The 13,472-nt window shown below is 37.6% G+C and overlaps 2 protein-coding genes across 6 annotated transcripts in view; one reads left to right on the forward strand and one right to left on the reverse strand.

The window, feature by feature from the left end:
* FLT1 (fms related receptor tyrosine kinase 1) overlaps window positions 1–2,692 on the forward strand; it is a 108,976-nt gene extending 106,284 nt beyond the window's left edge. The window contains exon 30 of the mRNA XM_064716787.1: window positions 744–2,692. Coding sequence (XP_064572857.1) covers window positions 744–948 — 205 coding nt within the window. The 3' untranslated portion in view covers window positions 949–2,692. The remainder of the gene's footprint in view (window positions 1–743) is intronic.
* Window positions 2,693–4,035: 1,343 nt separating this feature from the next.
* The window catches only part of PAN3 (poly(A) specific ribonuclease subunit PAN3), a 79,814-nt gene continuing 70,377 nt past the window's right edge, over window positions 4,036–13,472 (reverse strand). For 3 of the 5 annotated variants that reach the window (XM_064716823.1, XM_064716802.1, XM_064716792.1), the window contains 3 exons: window positions 10,776–10,840; window positions 9,951–10,089; window positions 4,036–6,969 (listed from right to left, as the gene is read on the reverse strand). In XM_064716823.1, the coding sequence (XP_064572893.1) occupies window positions 6,829–6,969; window positions 9,951–10,089; window positions 10,776–10,840 (345 nt within the window). In that variant the 3' untranslated portion in view covers window positions 4,036–6,828. Of the gene's footprint in view, window positions 8,833–9,950; window positions 10,090–10,775; window positions 10,841–13,472 lie in introns of all 5 variants that reach the window. The other 2 variants (XM_064716818.1, XM_064716811.1) reach the window with 2 other exon arrangements.

Consider the following 13,472-nt stretch of genomic DNA (forward strand, 5'->3'; position numbering starts at 1 on the left):
CTCTAAAAGTGGCTTTGCCCAGAAGACATTAAACCCCTCTTAGTAAAGGACATCTTATAAACAGCAGCCTACAGGATAACTGGTCCTTTTAAGGGACAGGAAAATTCTAATTCAAACCAGCAGTTCATGGCAGCTGCCAAAAGCCAAAAAAGAGCAGATACCCAGACCTCATCCCCTTCCTCACAAACATCAGCCATTTGTATTAGAAATTTATCCCAGCATTAGGCTTCGGGAACATCTACACTAGCAGTTTTCTACTTTTCCACACTGAAGTGGTGGAAGGCCTCAAGGTTTGAGACCTTCCACCACTTCAGTCCTGCTCAAAAACCCCTGTTCCCTTAGGAACATTTAGGAATGGGGATACACTGCCTCACCACAGCAGAGCTGCCAGACACTCCCCACTACGTGACCCTGCAATAGTCTCACTCCCCAGCACCTGCCACAAATGAACAATTCGAGCTTAGGCTTAACAGTCCGGTACTCCCCCCAAGCACCAAGACTGATAGAGTGCATGAACACTTTTAACAGTGATGTGCACTCCCAGCACCTCTGTTTAAAGGGACTCACAGGGAACTCAGGAGGGCTCCTTCACTCCTCTGTTCTGCACTCCCTCTGAGCAAGTCCATCTGCATCAGTGCCCCTCTCACCGTGTAAGAATTAACTTGTGACCTAGCTTTGCTCAAGTTACTAAACCAAAATATTTTCATGGTAAGAAAGCTCACAATGACCCTGCTCTATTACAGCATTAAAGGTGCCAGCAGGAGCAAGGAGTCAGTGCTTTCTGGAGTAACCAAGCCAAGAAGCTTCTGCAGTTTCAGCTGTGACCAGCTCAGTGACTCCAAGCGAAGACACACCTGTGGTTATGCGATGCTGGAGAAAATGATTGCCAGCCGCTCTCCTCCTCCCGACTACAACTCTGTTGTCCATTATTCTCAGCCACCCGTTTAAGTACTTCTAGGCCAAGTAAACACACAGGTTCTGGGGAAACACTGTCAGTTTAAAAACTCTCATCCAAATTATTTCAATTATCATAAAACTTGAGAATTTATCATTGGCTTAATCCCAGAGATCTGCTTTTCTACAGACTGCAGCACATGTATTCAAAATAGAGCAAAATATTATTGCTTAAACCTTGACTTTCCCAAATGCTCAACACCAATAGCTTTTGCTAAAAATGCTGAGTGCTTCTGCATCCAGGAAAACCTGGAAGGCCATTATTACAGCCTCTGCTCAGACTCACTTCTGTCCTGACTGGGAGAGGCAGCTGGGAGCTCTAGAGAGCCAGCAATCTGCACCAGGCACTGATGTATTCGCATCCCATGGCTGGGGTATGTATTGTGCTAGAAAATAAAGGAGCCTTCAAGAAGATAGAAACTGGAAACAGACCACAAACTATATTTTTAATGAAAACTACTTTGAGAAACTTGTGGAGGGCTAGTGCTATGGGGAAGCTGAATAAGCTAATTGGGGATGGGGCATTATATGGATCTTACTGCTCCAGATGGCAGACACAGTAGGGAGCCTTGCAAGGCAAGAATTTAAAATGTGTTGCTAAATACAATTGGCAAGGATAGAGGAGAACTACGACCAGATCCAGGGCTGTAACAACAGGGAATACATACCAATTCAGTTTGGACAATCCTGTTGAAATCCAGTAAATATTGAAGTTTTGCACTTTGTCATAAGCTGACACGCACACACTGGAACCAAACCACAAGGCAGATAGGTTCAAGCCAAGCTCTGTCCACAAAACCTCACGGACCTTCTAACACTGCACTGATCATATTTTATATATGGGAATATGTCTGAAAAGACAGAATGGCTACTAGACTGCACAAACTTTAATTGATCACTAGAGTTTGAAGAGATTAATTAAAAATTACAAGGCAATCTGTAAAGTTAGGGCAGCTGTTTTATGAAGACACCTAAATTTTCATGTTAAGTTACCAGTACGTACAGGAATAAAAATGTATCATTCACTTACAGCACATTTTGTATAGCATCTCAGAAAGGTCATGAGTGTTCTTTGCTCAAGAAGCATTAGGATGCACCCATTCCCTTTCACCTTTGAATGCAGTACTGAAATGGGAGTTGGACATTTAACACAGCAGCACTGTTATCTGCCAACTCAATTACAGCCCAATGTCAGCTTCTTGTGGTCCACTAAAATATGTATTACCTTGAATGCTACATGTTATATGATCTCTTGCTGTCTCAGAATTCAGCTGTGAATGTAACCCACTAACAGACTTCAAAGCAAATGACCTTTTGCATATTTATAAATAAAACCAATCTTTGATATTCAAGCAAAATAAATATGTACCACTACTTCTGAGCTAAGTATCTCTGCACAAGAGATCATCAGTTTTAAGTATCTATCGCACTGCCTCTTGTTAGTAAAGTATATTTGACCTTGATCAAGACAAAATTTCAGTACTCTTTTGTTACTAGAACTGAGCAAGAATAGTTACAGGATGATGCATCTCAAAGGACATGTTTGCACAGTGTAAATATATAAATATGCTTTTATGCATAAATATTTAAGAAAACTGGACTACAAAAGATTACTTTTGTATGAACCCTCAAGTGTCTTCAGATGTGAAGAACTCCTCTTTTGTCTTGCATTTTCTGTCTTTATATAATGTGTTTGACTACTAAATTAATATAATAAAGTTTGCTTTTGAAAAAAAAATAGAGTTCTGCCAGTGTCAAAGACTGCTGTGGCACACAAGTCAGCACTGGGCAGCACAAACATCTGGCACACATCCATCCCACAAGCTGATTTTCTGAGCAAAGGAGAACATGGAATAATCACACAGAAGGAAGGCACATTTCCCACACAGCAAACCAGCTACAGTGACAGACACCTGTCACTGTTCCCTGTGTGGGTGACATTCCCTAGGTTCAGCATACTTCCTAGAGCTTACTGCTGTCTAGAGACAAAAATTCAACCCAGCCTCTGGGAGAGGCAAAGTTTCATGGTGGGGGAAGACAAACATCCATCTAACCACCCACCATTCCTGGTTTCTTCAGCAGCTAGACAATGCACACCAGAGAAAAGGAAAGCAAACAGAGCTAAGGTGTCCTCACCAAAGCCTGTTCTGAAGCTCTGTGACAGGAGGCAGAACCTTAGGCCTGCAGAGAGACTCTTTTCTTCTGGGAATCCCCACATCCCCACCCCATCCATCTGAAGCTGAGGATGTTGCCTCCATAGAGATGTTCAATCAAGTGCTCTCTGCTAAACAGCATTCAATCTGAGGGGCTCTCCAAATGCTGGAATTGGAGATGAAGCTTTCTCTGGGAAAGCAGAATGGGATCATCAACTGCTGGAGGAGTTGTGTAGCTGTTGCTGCATATTACTAAGGAGGAAACTGGAGACTGGATATGTGCATCAATCAAAAAATGTAGCTTATATAATAGCATTCCTAAAACACTGCAATTTCAGTGATAATGTTAAATATGTGCAAGGACTATTGACAATACACAATATATTACATAAAATTACATCTTCCATAAGCATGGTCAGCATTGGATGGATATAGGAGACTCTATCTGACCAGCAAATCATCAAACCTTTGCTAGTTAAAAATGTAGAAAAGTATTCTGTGAAATGAAGTTATTGTGACTCCATGTGCAAATTCTCAGAGAAATTAATACACTTTGTTTCTGAGCAAAAAAAGCTCAAAAAACATGGAAGTAAGGGTACTTGGGCAGAGTTTTCAAAAGTAGGGCTTATCGAGGAAAGCAGAACTGATCAAACTGAAGCAGATGGGATTTGACTTGGGAGTTACAGAAATATGCATTAATACACTTCTAGTGAACAGTATCTCTCAGTTTTAGGTCATCTGATACACTCTAAGTGGCAAGCACTAAACACGATTTGTGACTCCTGTTTGTTTAAACTCTGCATTGCAGACAGAATGAATACAAAAGAAGTACAAGACAAATGAAATAAAATTCCACCACCAAAGTTGAAGTGCCCTGGACCCAACCTCAGAGCTTCACAATGTAAAAATAAGGCCACATTATTTCTGGTATTCTTTATTAAAAATACTGCTGTACACATGAACAATGAAAACAGGATTAAAGATGAGTAACACATATTGGGATCATGACATTAGAACTTAACATACTGGTGCTTTTTAGGGGAAGCAGTTGACACCTGAATTACTGAAACAAGGGCAAATCAAAAATACATAGGTACCCTCAACAAAATATTTACAATATAGTAAATACAGCAACAAAATTTAAAACAGGTACAAAAATTAAAATGACCAACATCAGATGATTTCAAAGGTTGTCCCTTCTGTGCTTTTAGCTGTAAAAAAATAGGAAGGTCAGAAATAAATTTCCCATCTGGGAGGGCACATCCTGGTGACTCTTCTTTTAAATACAGATACACAGTTCTTCCTATGAATGGATCAAACTACAACTTTAGGACAACCTTCTAAATGGAATTAAAATGGGGTAGAAGGGCTCTCCCCAAAAAAAACACCCAAGCTGAACTTCAGACTGTTCAAATTATTCCCAAATACGACCAAATAAAATAAATAGAAAACAAAGCTCAACTTCTTTTTAATTTTATGTATTACCTGACACCAAATATTTTCTGGCTGACATTATGTATGAAAACTTATTAGCTGTCTACCTTTTTATTTTTAAACCAAGTCCTGAGGTTACTAGGGGCTGAAGCAAACTGACATTATGCAAATACACACAGGTTTGCAATTTAGACATGTCTTGCAGAGGGTATGCTGGTCTAAAAAGGATGAGAATTCAAGCCCTATTTTACCCCTGCCTTACACTTCCACAAAATATTGGTCCACAAATTAAATTTTCAAAGGTTCCCAAACCCCACAACTGAACAGATGATCCCCTTTCATTTTCAAAGAAAACAATACTGGAAAAAACCTCAGCCCGCTTATAAATTAAGCATTCCATATTTCTTCTAGAATACAAGTACTTCTTTTTTTGTACAAAAGAATTACAATATGATTTGTCAAAAAACATAGAAAAGACAGCTGCTCTTCCTCAAATACATGAGCTAATGATAAAAGACTGTTCTGCATGTTCACTTTTCAAAGTTCCTGTTCCTTTTATATTAAAAAGAACATTCTGGCAACTGTTATCGTTTGAATATTAAACATTATGTTTCTTTGAAAATTGCAACAATAATTGATTTTTAAACTCAACAACTGATGCTACTTAATGTGGATTCAACCACATTTTCTAAAATGTGTAAAGCATGTCCCTAGTCTTCAAAGCTTTCGATGTGAAGAGAGTTGCTTTTTTCTTGATGCAAGTCTCAAGGCGGAGAATCATTTTAAAGCTTATAAAAGTGGACAGAGAAATATTAAAAACTTCTCTGAAAACTACAAATATTGAGAATCATTAAAATTGATGTCAGTAACATCAGTTGCAAGTGCTTAGAGTCTGTCCTGACCTTTTGAGTTTCCACATTTTCTTCATGGTGAGCACCCAGTGCTATTAAAACATTCAGTGCTGGGAAAGGATAGATACAGTCTTCACTACTGCTTTAAGAAAGGAAATTCCTACATGTTTGGCAGTCTTCAGTATCAAAGTGTAGGTGTTTAACTAGAAATCCCATGAATACCCAAGTTTGGAGACAACTGCATGTCCAAAAATTAGAAAGGTAATTGAGGAGCAAAATTCCAGACTTTTGAGACTGAATTACTTCAGGAATATTCATGTGTTGAGTATTAGCAAAAGTAATATTACTTTGGGCTAAGCAGTGACTGCAAAGGCACAGCAGATCATTATCCCTCCAGATTCAGGCCGTAAAACTTGAAAAGCTCTTGATGCCAGACAACTGCTGTGTTTAGTTAATCTTCTTTTAACAGTGTCTTTGTATCTGTATCCAGTGTAGCGTACCATAATAAAGCTGTGGTTCAAAGAACAGAACTTTATACAAAAATTATACTGTAAATAACCTAAAGTAATACACTCCTGAAACTTCAGGCATTTAAACAATTTCTTTAAAAAAAAAATCTATTAAAAAAATTGCATAAATGTAAATGCTTCTGACTACCAGGAAAATGTACAAACAGTTTTTAAAAGGCGCTGGTTGTGTTTAGAGCAAGTTTGATATGCTCCTTAAATTAAAGATGTTTCCCATTATGCTGTTTTCGTCACTTCGCTTAGACAAGGTTTAAATCAAATGACAGGGGACTTTCTTTCCTTTTTAGTCAATTCACCAATACTTCACTTGACTGGTTTTGAAAAGTTGTTTCTTCTCACATTTCTTTGAGCTAACAGTGGGTGGCATACAGAGCTTGCATACAACACACTTTTACAGAGGTTACGAACTAAAAGGTCATTAATAGAACACAATTTCTATTAAATTATTTACCTGGTCCTTTATGCTATTCTGGGTGCAAATAATATCAAAAATGAATAAATTTTGCTATATCCTCAGTGACAAAAATGTATCCCAGAAATGTCCTTGCAAAGAGTTTCCCTTAAGTATACAATGTGGCAAAACTTCAGAGATCAGAAAAGTCTTAAAAAAATTAAAATTAGTGCATATACAAGTGGAAAAAATAAAAGTAGGAACATCATGCACCTGATGTGTTCCTTAATCTAAAATAAATTCTTCACAGATAAAGCCTCCAATGGCAGCCTTAGCTCTAGGATAAGTGAAACATTCTTCCCTTCAAGTAACAGTGTACCTGACTGAAGTGCAAGCAGCTTTGCTCATCTCCTGTTTGTTTCCCAAATGTGAAATGAGATGACAACAACAATTCAGCTGTAGTGCAATTTGCTATAGGTTAAGTTCCTCAGCAATGTCCTGCATGCTTTCAGCAAATACTACAACTGACCATTTGCGGCTGCAATCAGTTCTTGAAAAGTATTTTCAAAGCAGCGTTTTAAATCGCTGTAAGTTACCACAAGTACACTCTTCTCATCTCTGGAAATGAGGCTTATTTTTTCTGGCACACCAGCATCTAACTGTAACAAGAATGCAAAAGATAAAATAAAAGAAGTGTGAAAGAAATGACAAAACATTTCCCCAGCAACAAAAGCAATCAATTTCTTGGCAAGTACATTGTTATGGCGCAGTTCAAATCTGCTAACAGGACACAAAGGAAGAATCTGAATCGCACCACAACAACATCCTCGCCAAAAAATCGAGACATTTTGGTCTTAACCTGATGGACATTCCAGACCTTAGTACTAGATTACCATTGTTTCCTTCCCATTCCACAAAGCTAGTAATCCTATAATGCTATACTTCCCTGTGCAGAAAGCTGGCAAAATTTTCACGTACTTCCTGAAGAACAAAACTAAATTTAACATTACATTTGCACATATCATCTACAAACCTAAACATAGGGTAAGTAATTTACTTCTTGTCCACTCCAAAATGAAATAATGGATGGATCAGCCCCAGGTAGCCTGAAAACTAGTAGAAACCCAATCCTCACATTTTTGGCAGTACTGGAAACAAACTACGCTGTATGGTACATTTAACCCCTTAGAAAGAAAAAAATTACTTTGGTAAAATCTATAACCAAATGAATAATTTGTAGTTGAAAATCAATGTTTGTTCCACATTTCTTCTCATGGTTTGTTCTGACTTCTCAAATTCAATATGCACTTTTTTTATATTCCATTAGATCCTAATTTTTAACAGAGAAATATCCTGCTTTACATGCTGAAGCCCATTACATCACTGTTTCTTATGTTCTTCTCACTTTGCAAGAAATGTTCATCAATACAGAACTGTCAAGACTCTTTTATGCAGAACTTTTGTAGTTTTGTTTTAGTCAATATGTTGATAGTTCCACCACAGTCTTTCTTATTCCAATACAAGAGGTGGGGCAGAGACAAGTGAGATATGACACTACCAATCCATTCTTTGGAAATACAACCCCAGCAGGTTTAAATGTAATATAATTATACTACAATTATAATATTGTACTGAATAGAAAAACAATGAAATTTGTCACAGATGTTCCACTAGCTGCTGTCTGGAGCAACACAGCAAGTTAGCAATTTCTTGCATTTCTCTTCTAAAGTAATGTTTTGAGTGTAACCTTAAAAACTGGAACCACCACATTTTAAAGCTGCTGCTTTGTGAATGGTTTCAGAAGGCTGAAAGCAAGCCAATTAGCTTCTAATTTTTGTACAGTAGGATAAAACCATCAGTGTCTTCCAACATCCATTACAAAATACTAATACAATTAAGGTGTTTGTGAAATATTGTTCACTGTTCATTCCCATTAGCACCATACAACAAATCAATTAATTACCTTAATGGAAGGTCTTCCTAATGGAAGATCTGTATTAAGAAAGCCACACTCCTAATTACAAACATCAATATTTATGGCTTTCTTTCCTCCTGTGGGTGCATAAATCAATATCCTCAGCTGAAAAGATGCTCAAAACACCACATTGAAAAGGAAAGTTTGTTGGTTTGGTTTTTTTCTTTAACAACAGAATAACTTTTCAAAAGGAATGTGTTTGGCAAGTACCAGTAAAGTCCATATAACTTCTACTAGTACTTCTACAGTTTCTGAAGTGCTTCTTAGAGTGTATTTCCAAAGCAGAGTTCTATAAGCCTTACATTTTTTTGTGTGCTGAGCCCACAACCACAGAAGAGAAGAGTCTCTGTTTGAAAAGGTAAGCCATGAACATTTATAGAACAAGGCATTCTTTGACATTGTCTCTTACCTGACCTATGAATTCAGGACTGTCCCCTCTTGCTACAGTACTGTATGAGTCACTGCTTTCAAATCATGATGGCATTTCAATGCCTACTTGAATGTCAACATGCTTTCTTTTTGATTTAGCCTCAATCCCTTTAATGTCCTTTTTAAAGTGATTACAGACACCAACCAGAAAGATAAAAAGGAGGTTAAAAAATGCACAGCAGTGGTCTAATAGGAGGTTAGAAACCCTGACAATTTTAGAAAGATATTTAACTGTACAGTTATTACACATCAAAGGATCTGAACACATTCCACTTTTCTTGGAGGAGAAAGCTGGCTATCCTAGTCCTAGAAAAGAATATATTTGGCACTAAAACTGTGTATTGTCAGTGTCTGCATCACCATTCTCTACAGAGCAAGTCAAACTACCAAGCAGCTACAAAAGCAACAACAAAAAAAGCTGCAGCATCTTAATCTCCCATGGATTATTGAAGTTTGGCAAAACAATGTAAAATAAGTTGAAAGCTGATCTACTAATAAAAAATTTAATCAGCTCATATACTGTTTAATTTATGGAGCAAGACGAGTTCTTCATCTACTGAAGATCTCGTGGTTTCTCACACATCTCTTGCTATTAATCATGAGAGTGCTCGGATAAAATTCTGCTAGTGGTGCAGCTCTTAGAAAACTGCAAATAGCTTTGTTAAGTCAGCCTTGGAAAACAAAGGGCTGGAGAGACTAGGGAAGTTATTACAGAAGTGGACGTAATATTTTAAGTCACAGAAATTTTATAGCACTGTCCTGATGGCAAGGATTTTGCACAAATTTCCGTTTCCCTCCTGCCACCTACTTAAGTCAGCACAATTTAGGAATGGATCTTGCCTTATGACCATCCTTTGTGATAACTACCAACAGAAACCACCCCCAGTTAAAGGAGTATTATGGATCCTTTATGCTGTGTTGAAAGACCAGAGTAGCATAAAGGGACCAGCATTGCTTATCCACAGTAATCAATGCATTCTAGGATGAAAAGTTAATATTGTATCTCATGCTATATTAACAAATTTTTAATATCATGTACTAGTTTTATTTAAAATATCCATAGATGTTGGAATATTAGCTTAGAGAATACATGGTTTTAATCCAAAATGGGGAAAATAGCCACCAGCTAAGCCAATGGCATAAACCTTCCAGTGGCAACTTGCTTTTCAGTGGAATACTCTTTCAAAGAAAGCTAACCCAATCAAATGTGTAAAAGCTAACTGAAGTACAGTGTACCTTGTTAAGACATGAGATAATGTGACTGAGGTCAATCCAAGGAGTACCCGCTTCTGTCACCTGATGGAAAAGGTGATCTCGAAAGAGCTTTAGTAAATACCTGTCTCCAGTTTCTGACCACGTTGGGTCCTTCTGAAACCTAGTGAAAAACAAATTCTCATATCAAAGCTCAGTGAGTTAAGTAAAATCAAGCCTCACAGATATAAATGACACTTGGATCTCAGCTGAGTAGTCTTGCCTAGCTAATCTCCTGCTATAAATTGCAATTAAATTAGTCCCCCCACCACAAACAGAAGATACAAAACTTTCTCAGCTGTTTGAGCACCTAAAGCTAATGCCTTCCAAGAGCCACCAAAAAATAGTGGAAAAAATCAAAAATTATCTGCAATAAGTTTATCACATAAAACACATGTAGAAACCTGCATTATAAACATAACTCTAAGTTTATGCAGAGGGATGGAAAACAGAAAATGAACACTTCATTTTCATGTAGTTAGCCAATAAAAAAAAGGTGAAAACTCACTAGCCAAAAACCAGTATCTACATCCTTTGCTTCAGTAAAAGCAAGCAATGGATTTCCTCCAAAACTACTGCCACTCACAAGATAAACCACACTAAATACAAGGAAACAACTTGTAGCCTTCTCCTGCCTATTTAAAGTTTTGGTCAAAGTTGCTTATCTATTTTTTCTCAAGGGTTCTTAAATATTCATTTCTCCATGGGCAAATAAATATGCGGGGAAAATTTAGCTTAAATTTATGAGGGAAGAAAGCGCATTGCAAATTGTGTTTTACATACTATAACCACAAAAACAAGTTTTCTTACTCTGGCCTCTCATTGATTGTTCCCAATTTTGCTAGAAGCCTAAACAACCTTCCATTTTGCACCTCCTAGAAAAGAAAAAAAAAAGTTATTAAGAGTCTCTGAAACAAAATTTAGAGATTTACTTGCAAAAAATACATGGCAATAATGCCAATGAAGCACTGTTAATTACAAAGACTTATTTATTCAAAGGAGAGGGTATCATTTTTTCAGACAGAGATCAAATGCATTGTATTATGTATCAGTAGTCCAGGGTTCGTTTTAGCACTTCAAATTATAATGCAAAGATTCACCAACTAATGATACTTCCCAGTCCCAGCAGGAACTGGACCAGGTCATCTATTTCCTTCTGGAAATATATAAATCTAATCTCCTGCCAGCCTATACTCACAGGTATGATAAAATACAGTAAGTCACATGAGAAGAATATGGGGTTTTATATATATATATATATATACACACATATATATATACACATATATATATACACACACACAGATATCAAGATATGCATAAGTATGCGGTACACCACCTTATTTCAGGTAAAGATGAGAAGAAACAATCTACCAGATGTGTTTTTCAGAAATGCTTTGTAAACATTTTTAGTAAATATTTAGCAACAATATCATCAAACAAATACTCAAATGATAAATGATTGCAAAAATAATTTTGAAACAAGTTTTTTCAAAGCAGTTAGAATCTAAGTCTTAAAAGAGTATAAATGCTGAGTCCATAAATGATATAAATAAAGCAATGACATTGAGGTCACACAGAGGGAGAACATTAAAGTTATAGCTGCTTAGTACACATGCAACTGAAAGTTGATTTAGCGTGTTTTTCCACACTACTTAGGATGCAGTAACATCCTAGCTTACATTAAACAAAAAGAATTAATTCACAGTGTAAATCGAAGTTGTCAGGAAAAGATCCTCTCTGATATTATTCATATTCTCCAATGGCTCAGGTCTACAACTTTATTCATGCTAAGATGCATCCAATTCCATGCATGATCATATTGATTTCAACTGAATTCAGTCTGGAGTAGATTACTGTGCACAGCTAGGTAAATAAAGTGGGTCAAGGTGATAGCAGCCTGACCTTGGACAACCTATGGAGTGCAGATTTCTATTAATAGTCTAAAAACACACAGAAGAACAGCTTGTACCTCAACAGTGGCAACACTTAGAGACTGACATGGAAAACCAACCCTGTCCAGCTAGCCAAGGTCTACTATTTGGTCTAACCACCAAATTTATTTTTGGCATGTGGTCAAATACTCAAAAGCCAAAACTACACCTGTATAAAGTTCACTGCCTTGCAGATTCCCAGTGAATGGTGACACAGCTGAGCAAAAACACAGGCACCAAGACTCCAAGAGGCCTCTCTGCAGGCCTAGTAGTCTGTAAGGAGGGAGATACTCTCCACAGGGTTTATAAACTGAGGCTTTGACTGCTATGACATGAATACGAAAAACATAAAAGTGAGGAAGGAAAAGAATAGCATAACAGGGTTACTGCTCTGTGAGAAGCGAGTGTTACAAAGATATTAACTACACACAAACTCAGCATCAGAAGTCCCTAAGCTACAGATGACTGCATGCTTGGACAATGTAAGGAAAAAAAAAAAATCACACATGCTAGTCTTTTTCTAATACTCTCTCCAAAGCATTTGCTTTGGGACAAAAATGAACAGAGGGTAGCAGACTAGACTTAAAGGAAACTGCAGCTCTGATGTTAATGGAGGAGATGGCATAGTACAAACAAGTTACAGTGTGACAGCTAATTAAGAAGTGGTATTTATCACTGTCAAGTAAACAGCTATTGCCAAACTGAGGGCTAAGCAACAACTTGAATTTGTAGTATCTCTGCCCACCTGCCAGTGATAAGCAACTGCTCAAATAGCCTGACTAAAAATACTGATCACACAGCAATCTCCATCATTGCTATGGGAAGGAGTTCATCTGCCCAGCTTTGTGCAGGCACATAGGCCACCCTAACAACAAACAAACTTAAAAACCTCTGGAGAAGGATTAGTAGTTGATTCTGAGAAAGTGGGCACCCAGCATCTAGAGGTACAGAGATACTGCTTGGCTCTTCTACAGCTCCTTGCTCCTGATAGATTTCAGCATCTTTCATCAAGGAGGGGAAGACTGTTCTCCAACAGGACAATACTGGAGAAATCAAGAGAACCGAGTCTATCAGAATCCAAACACTGGTCTACTGTCTCTTAAAAAGGGGTTATAATGGAGTGGAATCACACAACTTGATTAAATCCTCCTGTAGTACCCTATTCCACATATTTTCAGGGCCATGAGAGCATTCCCCAATGTATCTCCTGCTGTCAGCTGCTTCTGACTAACAGACACCTTCCTGTTGAACAAATGCACCCTGACTTGATACATAGTACATATTTCCTTTATAGCTAGTACTCGATACCTTGACTGAACACCACAGACCCCCACAGCAAGAGTGCACACTTAGGAAAGCTGAACATGGTATCTCCATGGATTAGAATTAATTCAGAAAGGAAAGCATATGAGAACAAGGACACCAAAATCCAAACCTAAAAATTTATGGGGCTTTAGCACACATTAAATTATCTCCATGACATACATGGCCTCCTTCACTCAGAATGCTATTTTTAACCATGCTATAAAGAACATAATTTTCCCAAGATTACTGTCTGGAAATGAAGATGCTA

This window comes from Zonotrichia leucophrys, chromosome 1 (genome assembly GCF_028769735.1).
Source record: "Zonotrichia leucophrys gambelii isolate GWCS_2022_RI chromosome 1, RI_Zleu_2.0, whole genome shotgun sequence".
NCBI classification, from domain to species: domain Eukaryota; kingdom Metazoa; phylum Chordata; class Aves; order Passeriformes; family Passerellidae; genus Zonotrichia; species Zonotrichia leucophrys.